The 13,179-nt window shown below is 37.9% G+C and overlaps 1 protein-coding gene across 1 annotated transcript in view; it reads left to right on the top strand.

Moving 5' to 3' along the window:
• LOC117077858 (glutamate receptor 3-like) overlaps positions 1-13,179 on the top strand; it is a 334,953-nt gene that overhangs the window by 262,870 nt on the left and 58,904 nt on the right. Inside the window, 2 exon segments of the mRNA XM_033201429.1 lie at positions 2,820-2,923; positions 2,926-3,017. Of these exon segments, the coding sequence (XP_033057320.1) occupies positions 2,820-2,923; positions 2,926-3,017 (196 nt within the window).

Below are 13,179 nucleotides of genomic sequence, written 5' to 3'. Positions count from 1 at the left end.
TCTCAGCATTTGTAGAAAATTTGTACCTTCTATAACTTACACACCACTTTGGATTTTCTTATACAAAATACGGGTATTTTATATTACAAAAATGTGAGTATTTCTCTCCTAGTGTATAAGTTTAAATGTTTTATTTTCTATCCTCCTCTCTGTGCCTCAGTTTCTTTACCTGTAAAATACCTCTGTTTGCTTATCTTTAAAATAGTACCTAACCATAGGGATAGAGAATTAAAATAGTTGGCACAGGTAAAGCAATTAGAACAGAGTCTGGCCCCCAAGAAGTGCTCAGTAAGTATTAGCTATAATTGTTATCATTTTTGTTCCTCTATTACTATGGATGTTTCTTTGGAGTGTTAATCTTTTATATAGCAAAATTATTTCTAGAGTCAGATCAGTTCAGAATAAATTAAATGTATGTAGCAACAATGAAGAAAGACTCTGAAAGGTATAAATGCATAATCAAAACACTCTGTATACTTTTAACATTCAGAAGTGTGACACATTCTTTTGTGATTCATCCAGATGTTTTTACTTCTGATTAAAAGAGAAATGTTCCCAGATGAAATCCTGAGATAGTGTAACTGTTAGAAAAATCTGCTGCAAAGCAGATTTTCAAATTCAAAAAGCTAAAAGTGATCATGCTCAGGAAATAAATAAGGGTTGTCTTAGGAATCCAGGGACCAACAGGAACTGCAGATTTTTAAAAAATCAAATCAGTTTGTTATAGTCAACCAATAATAAATATTTATCAAAATACCTGCCAAAATTATTCAATCAGAGTATAGCATCTAAAACAACTGAGTTTTCCAGAGGCCAGAAAAAGGTTATCTTGGGACACAGGAATTTAAATTTGCTTCAAAGTGGTGAAATGCTGGTACAGACAGAGAAGAGCTTGATTTGCCGGCTCTCAGCCCAGAACTACCCTCTTCCCACAGAGCCTAGAGATATGCCAGGCTCCTACGCCTATTCTTGACTTTATGACAGAGTGGGTTCTCTTCCTGTGAGCTTTTCTGGGCATGGGAGAACATAGCATAACTAGGATGGAGCTCTGCCACACAGCAGAATTATCCTAAGGATGATGTGGCAATGTTTTATAAAACCTAGGGAGCAGATTTTCATTTCTGCAGACAGAGCCAGCCTTCAGCAACACTGTGAAGGAGATGAAGTTTCCTGAATACAAGCCATTACCCATCACTGAGCATTCAATTCCCTCACACTGTCCAATAACTTCCTATGGTCCCTGTCTCTGAGGAACACTCATGATGTAGGACCAAACTTGCAACGCTGTCTGCACCTCGGGAGTTTTATAAACTGCTGCTGCTTAGTCCCAACCCCCAGGGTTAGGATTTAATTGGTCTTGGATGAAACCTAGGCAAGGTTTTTTGTCTTTTTGTTTTGACGTGTTTTGACTAAAGCTCCCTAGATGATATTGATATGCAGGCAGAACTGAGAATCACTGATGTAGAAGAACGATGTTTCTCAGTTTGGTCTGCAGACCACTTGCAGCAGAATCACCTGTGATGCTTAAGAAGTGCAGATTCTTGGGCATTCAGCTATTCTGAATCTGCATTTTAACAAACACCTCAGGTAATGCTGATGCACAGTAACATTTAAGAACAAAAATTTCACCTTATTAAAACTTACTTTCCCGTTCCCTACTAATTGAATAAACAGTGGGTGCTGTTGAAGTAATGTGTTACGTTTTGACCAAGCCTCCTGAAAACAACACAGAGGGTGATTCCAACAGAATTTCTCCATCAGACCAGGAGGATGATTTTGTTTTCATTTTCTGTGCATGGGGGTGGAGAGGGGTGTGGAGGAAGCAAGCCTTTTAATGCCTCTAGTCTGACTATACAGGTAGTTTCCTACTTCACTTGGAGTCTGCCTTGTGTGGTTAAGGCTTAGTTGTCAAAGGAGAAAGTTTCTAATCTCCTGGACCCCAACAGCTATTTATATGAAGATGATAACAAATATTATCGTCTAGCTCCTTGCCTCTTGGATGATCAACTCCACAAAATGGCAATATCTTTGTTAAATTTATTAAACTCAAAGTGAATAGTGCTCATTTTCCAGCACCTACCCATTTATCTTCAAGTGAGAAGAGGTTTTTGACTATGTTTCTCTCATGACATTACCTTATAGCAGTGGTTTTCAACCTTGGTTGTGCTTGGTGAGCTTTAAAAAATCTAAATGTCTGCGTCCTACCTCCAAGTTCTGATTTAATTGGTGGGCCTGGGCATGAGTTTTTTTTTTTAAGATTCTAGGTGATTGTAATGTGCAGCCAAGGCTGAAAACCACTTGCTTCTACAGGTGTGCCCAGCAAAGTTCACAGGAAGAGAACTCAGTAAGTTAAATTATTACCTATGGAAGCAGGAGATGGTAAAAAAAAAAAAATATATATATATATATATATATATATTCTTTCCTGTGATTAAAAGGAAAAATCCTGCTGGGAGTGCACATGCAGTCCCAGCTATTCAGGAGGCTGAAGCTGGAAGATAGCTAGAGCCCAGGAGTTCAAGTCCAGTCTGGGCAACATAGAGAGACCCCACCTAATTTTTAAAAAAGAAAATCCTGCTTTGAAACGTGTATAGGCCTGACGAGTATTATGCATGCACCATCATAATATGCCATCATGACATGGGCTATTGCTGTTAACATGTGACCTTTGTTTAATGTTTTAATTCCCTTACATCATCTATTTCCCTCCTTCATCAGCTATACTTAAACCACTCCTCTTTCCAGAAATAAAGACAAGGATTTCTTAAACTTAGATCTGGCCCCTCTGGGTCTGGATTTGTTTTTGTTTTGTTTTATAGATCACTCTCCGGGCGCATTGTTGGAGGGGTTTGGTGGTTCTTCACCCTGATCATAATTTCTTCCTATACTGCCAATCTCGCTGCTTTCCTGACTGTGGAGAGGATGGTTCTCCTATAGAGAGTGCTGAAGACTTAGCTAAACAGACTGAAATTGCATATGGGACCCTGGACTCTGGTTCAACAAAAGAATTTTTCAGAGTAAGTGCTTTGCAGTTAATTGAGCCTGCTGATTTTTATTTTATCATCTTCTCACAAAGGCAAGTTCACAGTGCTTTTAAGGGAGAGTTGGGTAAGAGTGGGAATGTTATCAAAGGAGAGCATCTTAAATACTGGGCTGCTTGGTTGGTGATCTACTTCATTGTTGTTTAGAACCAAGACTTGAGTAAGACATAACAAGTTGCATGTTGAGAGCACTGAGTTTGGACTACCAGGTTTGAATCCCAACCCTGCCACAAAGTGATTGTTTGTCCTTGGGCAAGCCATTTAACTTCTACCAGCTTCAGGCCCCTCACTTGAATAATGAGGGGATTTAACTAAACAATATTTATTCTGCTTTCTAGCTTTTACAAAAGCAGTGTTTTTATGTCTCAGAGGTTCACAGAAGTTAGGCAATTGACTGTAAGACTCTGAGGAGTAATGGACTATAAGAAATTATATATTCTGCTTTAAATGTTGGTTGTCTATTGAGATGTATTACAATTGTATCAAGTATTTGTGTACATGGTGATAATTTCATTTTCAGGACAGCTGATAATTGTTTTAATGTCTTGGGTAGACTTATTCCCTCTGCTCCTTATAAGCAAAATCTTATTGGGGAAACAGTAAATTTTTCACTAGCAAAAGTTAATAAAGCTATATAAAGTCTGTCAAGAGGAAAGATGAAAGGAGGAAATGATAGAAGGATAATACGAGGGACAAACCGCTTTTACATAAACCATCAAGATCTTTGTTCTGTGGTAACAGGACTATTAAGGAAGAATACTAGTAGAGTTTTTAAGAACTAAAATGTTTTTTCAGTTACCCCAACAAGAAAAACATGCTGATTTGGATTAGAAAATGGAAACATTCTATAATATTACTACTGCCTGCTACTGTAACCACAGTAACTAGTTGTAGCAATGATCCAGAAGCCACTTGGGTAGTAGGTGGAGTAGTTAGTCACTCTCTTCAACCAATAATCAAGTTATTTCATGACAGATATAATTGCTGATTTTTCCTCAAAGGCCAGGAGTAAACGGATGGTGGTTCTAAACCTGCTTTTTTAAATAATCAATAAGAAATAATTTATACATGTATTGTCATGAGATTTGTCCAATTACTTCACAGTAAACCAGGAAGAGTGTGTTTCTTGACATTATAGCAATTAACCACAAACTGTTTTCACTCCCTGAAAGAGAATGTATTAGTCCTGGGACCCTTTCAAGAATTCTCATTGATTCAAAATATCCATATCTCACCTCTACCACCTGTTTACTGAGCAGATCATAATCCCCAACTGGGAAGAAGGGTCCAATGTTGGGAGCATCAAAATGACATGAAGACCCTCTGGAACTAATCTGGCCTTGACCCTCACAACTATGGCAGTCCCATAAGCTTATTTAGAAACAATTTCCTGCCCCCATGAAATCACATTTATCAGGGCTAGAAGCCAGGGATTTCCATCTGAGGAGTAGTCAACACATAATCAGCTCCATGGAAATCTGGTTTGATATCAACCTTCAACAGAGCTTATGATCACCATCTCAATAGGCATGAAGTTTCTATATGAGGTAATGAACCACTTAGGCTATCAAGACACCAGAAGTTTCTATATGAAGTAATTAACCACTTAGGATATCAAAACACCAGAGTTTCTATATGAAGTAATTAACCACTTAGGACATCAAGACACCAGACTTGGACCCTCAGATAAGAGATACTTGTTCCACTGGAAAGCATTTTTCTTTTAAAAACAATTAGAGATTAGAAAGTTGTGCTTTAAATGGTAATCAATAAATGGCATCAATTCCCATTAGACTTTCAAAGGCCATTCATCCATATTGCAGGCAAAAGGAGGCTCTCTGAAAAGATGAAGAGATTTATCAGCACAGAGGCAGAAAGTGTGCCCAAATATTCATTGCCCCTATGCCCAGACCCCATCTCCCACTTATTTTGTGTCTTTCTCAAAAACTAGGAAAGCATCTACTAAATCATTCAATGATGATTTCATTAAAGGGCATCATATTACCAGAGCTGATTTGAATCAACATTTAATTCTGAGCAAAGGTATTGCCACATTCTGATTGGTTTGTGGTTTCTAATGCTTATCAATTCCTAGCCAATGAGTAATTCGTATGGAAATTGAGTTGTTTTGAAAATCTGATTAGACAGGGAGCTGGATATTCTAAGCATAAGGAAGTACAAATCATTTTCTAGTTCTGGCATGCCACTTTTTCTGTTTCCCCAAATGGTCACTGGTGGCATCATGAAGGACTTGGTGAGGTGGTTCTTCAGGGCAGCACACAAATGTTGATTATCTAAAAGTGGAACTATAAAAGCAGCATAGAAAAATCAACTTCTTTAACCTGCTTATACTGAAAATGTTATCTAGACCCAACAAAGGCTACCCTTGATATTCGTACAATACAGGGTTGTGGGGCCAGCGGCCAATTGGTCTCCAAGCCATTTAAATCCAATGGGGCAAAGACGGCAGCCAGCAAGAGCACATCATCCTTTATTTAGGGACTTGACTGCCACAGTCATGTCACTTCCCCTTCAATCTTCGGTGACGTCAAGTCATAAAGGCAATTTTAAAAACTAACTTCTGGCCGGGTGTAGTGTCTCACGCCTGTAGTCCCAGCACTTTGGGAGGCCGAGGTGGGTGGATCACGAGGTCAGGAGATTGAGACCAGCCTGGCCAACATGGTGAAACCGCACCTCTACTAAAAATACAAAAATTAGCTGGGCGTGGTGGTGCATGCCTATAATTCCAGCTACTCGGGAGGCTGAGGCAGGAGAATTGCTTGAACCAGGGAGTCAGAGGTTGCAGTGAGCCGAGATCGTGCCACAGCACTACAGCCTGGTGACAGAGTGAGATTCTGTCTCAAAAACAAAAAACAAAAAAAACAGTAACTCACATACACACACACACATACACACACACACACACACACACACACATTGGGCATCTCTGATAGCCTGCCTTATGAACTTCAGAGGATGAAACAAGATCACACGCAACATTTACAAACATAATATGAACTCATTTCTTCCCAAGCTCACTCTATACTAATACTACAGGGACCAAATTGTAATAACATAAGACAGCCTGGGGCCAGCCCTCTAGTCCTTCCACTAAGAGATAGGAAGAAATAAAATAAAATTCTTTTCTAATTGCCCTGCAGACATTTTTACTTGTCCTGAGTAAGGCTGCCATTAAAATGATGGTATTTTTAAGTGATTCATTTGTTTCTCTCATTTTCTGAGCTTTCCCTAGCTGTCATCTTACAATCCCATAATCAGTGGAACAGAGGGACCTCTTCCATCAGGAAAGGCAGGGAGCAAAATGCATGCTGCTAGAAGAGACATCTGGAATATTACTATTAACTCTCTTGATTTGAAAACTGATTTCCTTAGACAGCAGCTCCAAAACTATATATTCCAACCAGAAGTAGAAGCACATATGCCAAAAACACAAGTGGACGGCTTTATTGTTGTTGCCCAGAGAAATGCTACAGTGATTTGGAAAGCTGCACTGAAATGATCATTCTCCACTAGGTTTTGGAAATTTAACCTGATACAGATTCATGTTAAAAGGTGGAACTGGAAGAAAAAGTAATTCCAAAGTTCTCTCTGCCTGCAGACTTTTAAAAGTATTAGAAAATAACTAGGATGCTGGATTTCTGTTTTGTGAAAATTGATATTAATATTTTATTAAGATGCATTCAAATAATTATTTATACATTTATATGCATAAACACCCAAAACAGTTTATACATGGAATCATATAACACAGTATTCTCTTGCCATTATTTGTTTGTTTTTTAAAACTCAAATAAGTATAGATTCACTTTTTTTTTTACTTCATAGTATTTAACTTTACTTCAACTCTATTATTTCCTTTATCAATTTCCTCTTGATAAATGTTTAACCTTTTGAAAATATCTTGGTGTTGTTAACCGTGGTTCAATAAACATTATTTTCCATTGATGTAATAGAATTATTTTAAAATGTTTTTAAATATTTATCCTTCAGTTAAATCCCTTAAAGTACTTAGCCTGTGATGTGACATAAGCCATGTAATGCCTAGCTGCAGACAAAGCTGGCTTAACAAAGTTACAGAATGTAGTAGGCACCTGGCTAAGGAAAATTCTACCCCACAAAATATTTTGCCCCCAATAGGCACTTTAACAGGATCACATTTTTCCCCTTTTTACGTTAATGTCTGATGGTGGAAGAAGGGGAGACGTTTGTTCTAAAGTTAATCCTAATGGAAAAGTTAAAGGTCCAATATTTTATTTATACCATAATGGACAATTTTTCTCTCTCATTTGCTGAACTTTATGCAAGGCTCTTGTGTTTATCTGGGCACAACTCCAGAGGCCTTCTTTCTTATTCACACCTGAGTGAATGGCCCTGACAGGTCGTGTATAACCTGTGATATGCCTGTGCATGTACCTGTGTGCGTAGGCTGCTGAGGCCGTGGTATTTGGTTTAGTTTGTTTCTTGCTTTGCCGCTTCTTGGTTTCTTGATTCTCTGAAAGAATACAAGGCAGAAAAATCCCAGAGAGATGTTTCAGAGTTTCAGAACAGTACCAACGCAGACACTAGTCACAATGAAGTTTACAAAAGTTACATATAAGAGAACAAAGACTTCTTTTATCATTTAGACAGAGTTGGTTTGACAAAGGTTTTCACCAAATCACATCAACAATAAGAAACTAAACTTGCTGACTCAGCCTATTGCACTAACCACTAAACTCAGCTTCCTCCCTTACCTACACAGGGCAGAAACACGGGAGGAAATGCCACCCTTTCCGAAACAAGCAAACTTTTGGAAAATGGCCAGGTCTGGAGGCTGACTTGTATAGTGCATCCTTTCATGAGATGTATACCACACCCAGAAACCTTGCAGAAATCATCATGACAGAGATGAGATAATCTCAAAACTTTCTGATTTTATGTGGAGATCATTTACCATGCTGGTAGAAGGTTTTATGAGAGCTTAAATGCTCTCTTCTGGAAATAGGCAGTAATTCTAGAATCCCAAAAAATTTAAATCCATGTCAATTTGATATGTTTGGACAGTTGACGGGGAAATGGTACTGTTTTAATTCCATGTATATAGGGCATAAAGACACATATTAAAATAAGAAATAAGGCACCAGACCAGAATGAGACACCATAATGTGAATGAAGGCAATAAGTTCAAAGGATAATTTTACAAAACTGTCATTAGAGTATTTGCCAAGGAGAGAGTTGCATTATCTCTATCGTATCTCTTATTTCACTATATCAGAGCCTGCATAACTACAGTGATTATTTTAGGACTTAAGACAAATACTTTATTTATTCTAAGAACACATTGATATAAAACTTATATATCACATATAAGAAGTCAATTGTCTCTTTTTGTATTAGTTTTGATCAGTTAGCTGATGAGGTCTTTGAGTCTTACCCCAATGCCAGATGCCAGATTTCTTTTCCAGATATTTGGCCATATCCCCATTACAGATAGTTTGAGGGATAAAAGGAATTCTTTTTAAAAAATGAAGTGTTTAACATTAATTTAAACCTCTTTAAGAAAGTAAATATAAAAGAAGAGGAGTAGAGAGAGTGACAACTTACTTCAGTGCCCTAGGCAAGGCAGAAGAATTGAACTTTATTAGGAGACCACTAAGGGGACTGTCCTATCTTGTGACTTACAGGCGTTGTAAGCCCTGTGAAGCACAGCTGAATTACTCAAGAAGAATGTTTTGTCTCAACACAAGACTCTTTGATTATTGTCTTGGTAATTATAATTTTTAATTTTTTTAAGCACAGGCAGCGAAAGGAGGGGTTCTGCCGTGCTGATTTGAAAAGTAGTCCCTGCTAATAGCATTTAGATTCTGCTTCAACATTCACAACCACACACACACACAAAGCATTTTCAACTGGGTCTACATTTCTTCAATATTTATTGGTTATCTATAACGGGGCTTTTGAAGTATATGCAGGAAGGGAGAAAAATCTTTCCACAAGTGCACCTATGCAGAGTATGCTGACATTTTGACATAATCTGGAAAATCAACCATTAATCTCTAAGCTTTATTATAACTGAGCTATGTACACAACAGACCTCCCTGACACCTTAATCCATCCCCTTGCCTTAGGAAACACATCAAAATGTAAAAATCTTTTGTTAAAAATTTTTTCTCACCAAACACCATGGTGAATTTAAGATCTTAACAGACAATATACCTGGAAAACTACAGCCAAATTTTATTTGTTTGAAGACACATATAATGTGATGAAATGTTTGAGGACACAGTCAAACCATGCACTAGGGGAACACATAACAGCAACAGCAACAGATGAGTTGACACTAAGCGTAGCAGGTCAGGGACATCTGCTGTACATACTACTTGGCAGTTTTAAAAAAAGAAAACTGTCTTTCAATTTTGACATGGCTGTTTTGATGCTTATTTTTTTAAAAGTCTTACTTTCTTATGTTATATAATATACAGCAAGAACCATAGACCTTATAGGTCAAGACTGGAGATAGAGCAACAGCCACAAGTGAGGATGCTGAGGCCAGGCCAAAAAGGCCTCTGGAAAAGGGAAAGATGCAATGAGACCACCATTAACTTTTCCCAGCAGCTAGGAATCTGTGACTCCATAGCTCTTCCTTTCAGGCAAGTCTCAGGCTGTCTGAAAAGGACAATCTCCAAGAAAGTAGAGGTTGACCTGACAACTGTGCACACAACTGAAAACACATCTAATATCTGCCTCCAAGAGAAAGGAAAACATTTAGCAATAAAGACAAGCTAATAATATGCCTGATATTCCATTGTTTATTCAGCAGTCTTTCAGTAACTTTTGAGCCAAGCTTCATGCTAAACACTGACGATCATACATCTTATAAACAAAATTAAATTCTTCTCTTTTGCCAAGTACCCGAAAATACCTAGACAGGCTTTTTCACCACATTGGGAGATAGATTAACTTAAAATTTAGGTATCTCACATAGCTAGATGATTTTCCCTCCAGGGAAGCTGATAGTGTTTATTTCTATGGAGCTACTTCCCAGCATGGGCCAATCTATGGGTATGCTCCATGGTGACTTAGCAGCAGGGTTAATGATTCTCTGTAACCTCAGTAGGAAGATCAGCTAGTTTATGAATAAAATAGAAATGGCCTCTGCCTTCTTGGAGCTCACAATCTAGTGGACCATTAATTTTCAACACACATTCACATACATTACCACACAATCCACACAACAATCCTGGGGCAGCCAGAACAAGTACCATTACACCTGTTTCACAGAGGAGACAAATGAGGTACATGACATTGTGATTTGCTAAACGTCACTCTGCTCAATGGAGAAAAGGCAGCACCAGGATCCTGCTGCTCTGAGTCTCTAATGCAGCACATGTTAAGGCATCTGTATCATCTACTGGTTGATCTATGTTTTTATTCTCCTTTCTGGATCAATTAGAAAAGGAAATCTATGCCTACTTTTAAAAGACATTTCCCATGCTCTGACAACTTCAAAGGGTTCCAAGATAAGAAGGCAAAGAAAGGCATCTATAAAGCTAGAGTGAATGCCATAAATGCAGCAAACCTCTATTATTACATGGCTTGTTATAGTTTCTGACATGCTAAGGGTTATGTCATGTGTGTAGATGAAACTAGAAAGAACAAGAGAAAGATGAAAATTGTTTCTAGTTCCACATCCACTGATGACTTTCTTGTTTTTCTTTGGGTAAAGAATATTTGATCTCAGTTTCTTCATTTATCAGGGAGAATATTCCTTGCTCTACTGTCCTTATGGGGTTGGTGAGAGGCTAATATCACAAAAGCTCGTTAAAAGTATGAAGGTGTCTACAAACCCCAAGAAACAGTAGGAAAAGGGCCAGCAATAGAGCAATTAAACCTAAAGACTCAAGGGGAGGGAGAGCATCAGGATAAATAGCTAATGCATGCAGGGTTTAATACTTAGGTGATGGGTTGATAGGTGCAGCAAACCACCATGGCACACGTTTACCTATGTAATAAACCTACATGTCCTGCACATGTATCCTGGAACTTAAATAAAATAAAATAAACCTAAAGACTCTCCAGACACAGCTCTGTAGAGATGTGAGGGGTACTTCACAAAAATAAAATAAGATAATCTCTCTGCTTTCTTGATGGAAGAGATGTGTTTGTTTTCTTTTTCTTTTTCTGGCTTTGGGAAGAGAAAGAAAGCTCATTCAGTATTTTCCCCTTCCTGCTGATCCCACTTCTACCCTTAATTACAAAATATTACTATTGTGCTCATCTCCTAGTTGATCCATCTTTAGCTATTCCTTGTGGCCTGCAGATTCAACACTTCAATATGCACAATTTAGAGCTGCCCTTGAAGACCATCTAGAAACTTTAGGTGCTTGCAAGGTGGCATGCCAGCCATCTGCCCAAAGTAACCAACCATATGGATTTTATTAACTATCTCCATTAGTCCTCCAAGGTAACCTACTTGTTTATGAGAGCGTTTGACAGCCCAGAAAGCCTAAGGGGGTTAAGTCTCCATTCTTTCTGAGGCTGCCAGCTCTCACAGACAGCATCAGGGTAATTAACATCACACAAGATCCCCAGATCTTTGTGAGAACTCTGAAACTCTGTTTCCTAGAAAAACTCATCTAAGGATCTCACTTTCTTTTCTTATCTGACACAGTCAAATCATCTAATAACCTTCCAGTTAAAGGAATGAGGCCCATCTGTTCAATTAGATTTTACTTGAGTTCACCTGGCAAGCCTGTGTAGGTTAATTATTTGCAGTCCTCCATCATGCAGAAGCCTAAAAACTTGACCGTAAGGATCAAGTAAATTTCGACTTACGAAAACTCAACTAACAAGGACAATTAACTAGAATGCTTGGTTGCACTCCACTTTTGAAAGGAAAAGGCAACTTAGACACACAAACGTTGATAAGAATTTTTTCCCAAAAAGCCTACTAGATTATGTCCTGCAGTCAGATTCATTCTAGTCTTCAACATCATTCACATTTTGGTCAGAGAGTAAATGTATTGAATGTTTATCATAGCAATTTAGGCACCAGGTATACAGTACAGGAAACATGACAGAATCCTTACCTTCAAAGAGCTTGCATTCTGTTGGAAGGAGACAAACCATAAATACATTAAAACAATAGATGTATAGAATAATTCCAGGTACTGATAGGTGCTCCAGGATGCTATAATAAAGAATGACTTAGGGTCAGAAAAATATTTTAAACTGGGAACTTGGGTTAGAGGGAGGGTTTAGGGAAAGCCTCGTTAGGGAGGTAACATTTTCTTAGAGACCTAAATGATAAGAAGAGGTAGCTATGTGAAAATCTGATGGAAAAGTATTCCAAACAGAAGTTATGCTAAGTACAAAGGTCCTGGGGCAGAAACAATCCTGGAATGTTTAAAGGAAGGAAGATAACCACTGTGGCTGAAGAATAGTAGCCTACATTAGAATTATAGTGGTGGAGATTGTGTGAAGGGATCAGATTTATGATTCATTTTGGAGGTAGAGTCACAGAATTTGCTGATGGATTGGATAACATTATGAGCAAAAGGAAAGAGCCAAGGATGACTCTCAGATTTTGGGGCTACATCCCTTTTCAGTACTCACTAATGAAATCTATAGTCTATAGAGGGCTGAAAAGGTATACTAGGACTGGTTAAGAATTTTCCAAAGCGCTGGAGAACATTAGCTGTCTGAAGGGAAGATTGTCTCTGTTGTAACTGTTTTAAACAGATCTATTGAGATATAATTCATACATCACACAATTCATCCATTTAAAGGGTATAATGGTTTTGTTATATCACATTATTAGTTTTTTTAAGTTGTGATAAAATATATTTGACAAAATTTGCCATTTTAACCACTTTTAAGCACACAATTCAGTGACATTAATTGCATTCACAATGTTATGCAACCATCATCACCATTTCCAAAATATTTTCATCACTTCAAATAGAAACTCTATAACTATTAATCAACTTCTCATTCCCTCTCCTCCCAGCCCCTGGTAACTTTTAATCTATTTCCTGTCTCTATGAATCTGCCTATCCAAGTACCTCATATAAATGGAACAATACGTCCTTTTGTGTCTGGCATATTTCACTTAGCATAATGTCTTCAAGCTTCGTAC

This window comes from Trachypithecus francoisi, unplaced genomic scaffold (genome assembly GCF_009764315.1).
Source record: "Trachypithecus francoisi isolate TF-2019V2 unplaced genomic scaffold, Tfra_2.0 Lachesis_group6, whole genome shotgun sequence".
NCBI lineage: Eukaryota > Metazoa > Chordata > Mammalia > Primates > Cercopithecidae > Trachypithecus > Trachypithecus francoisi.
The sequence above is the reverse complement of the archived record's forward strand: the minus strand, read 5'-3'. Positions and strand labels throughout refer to the sequence as shown.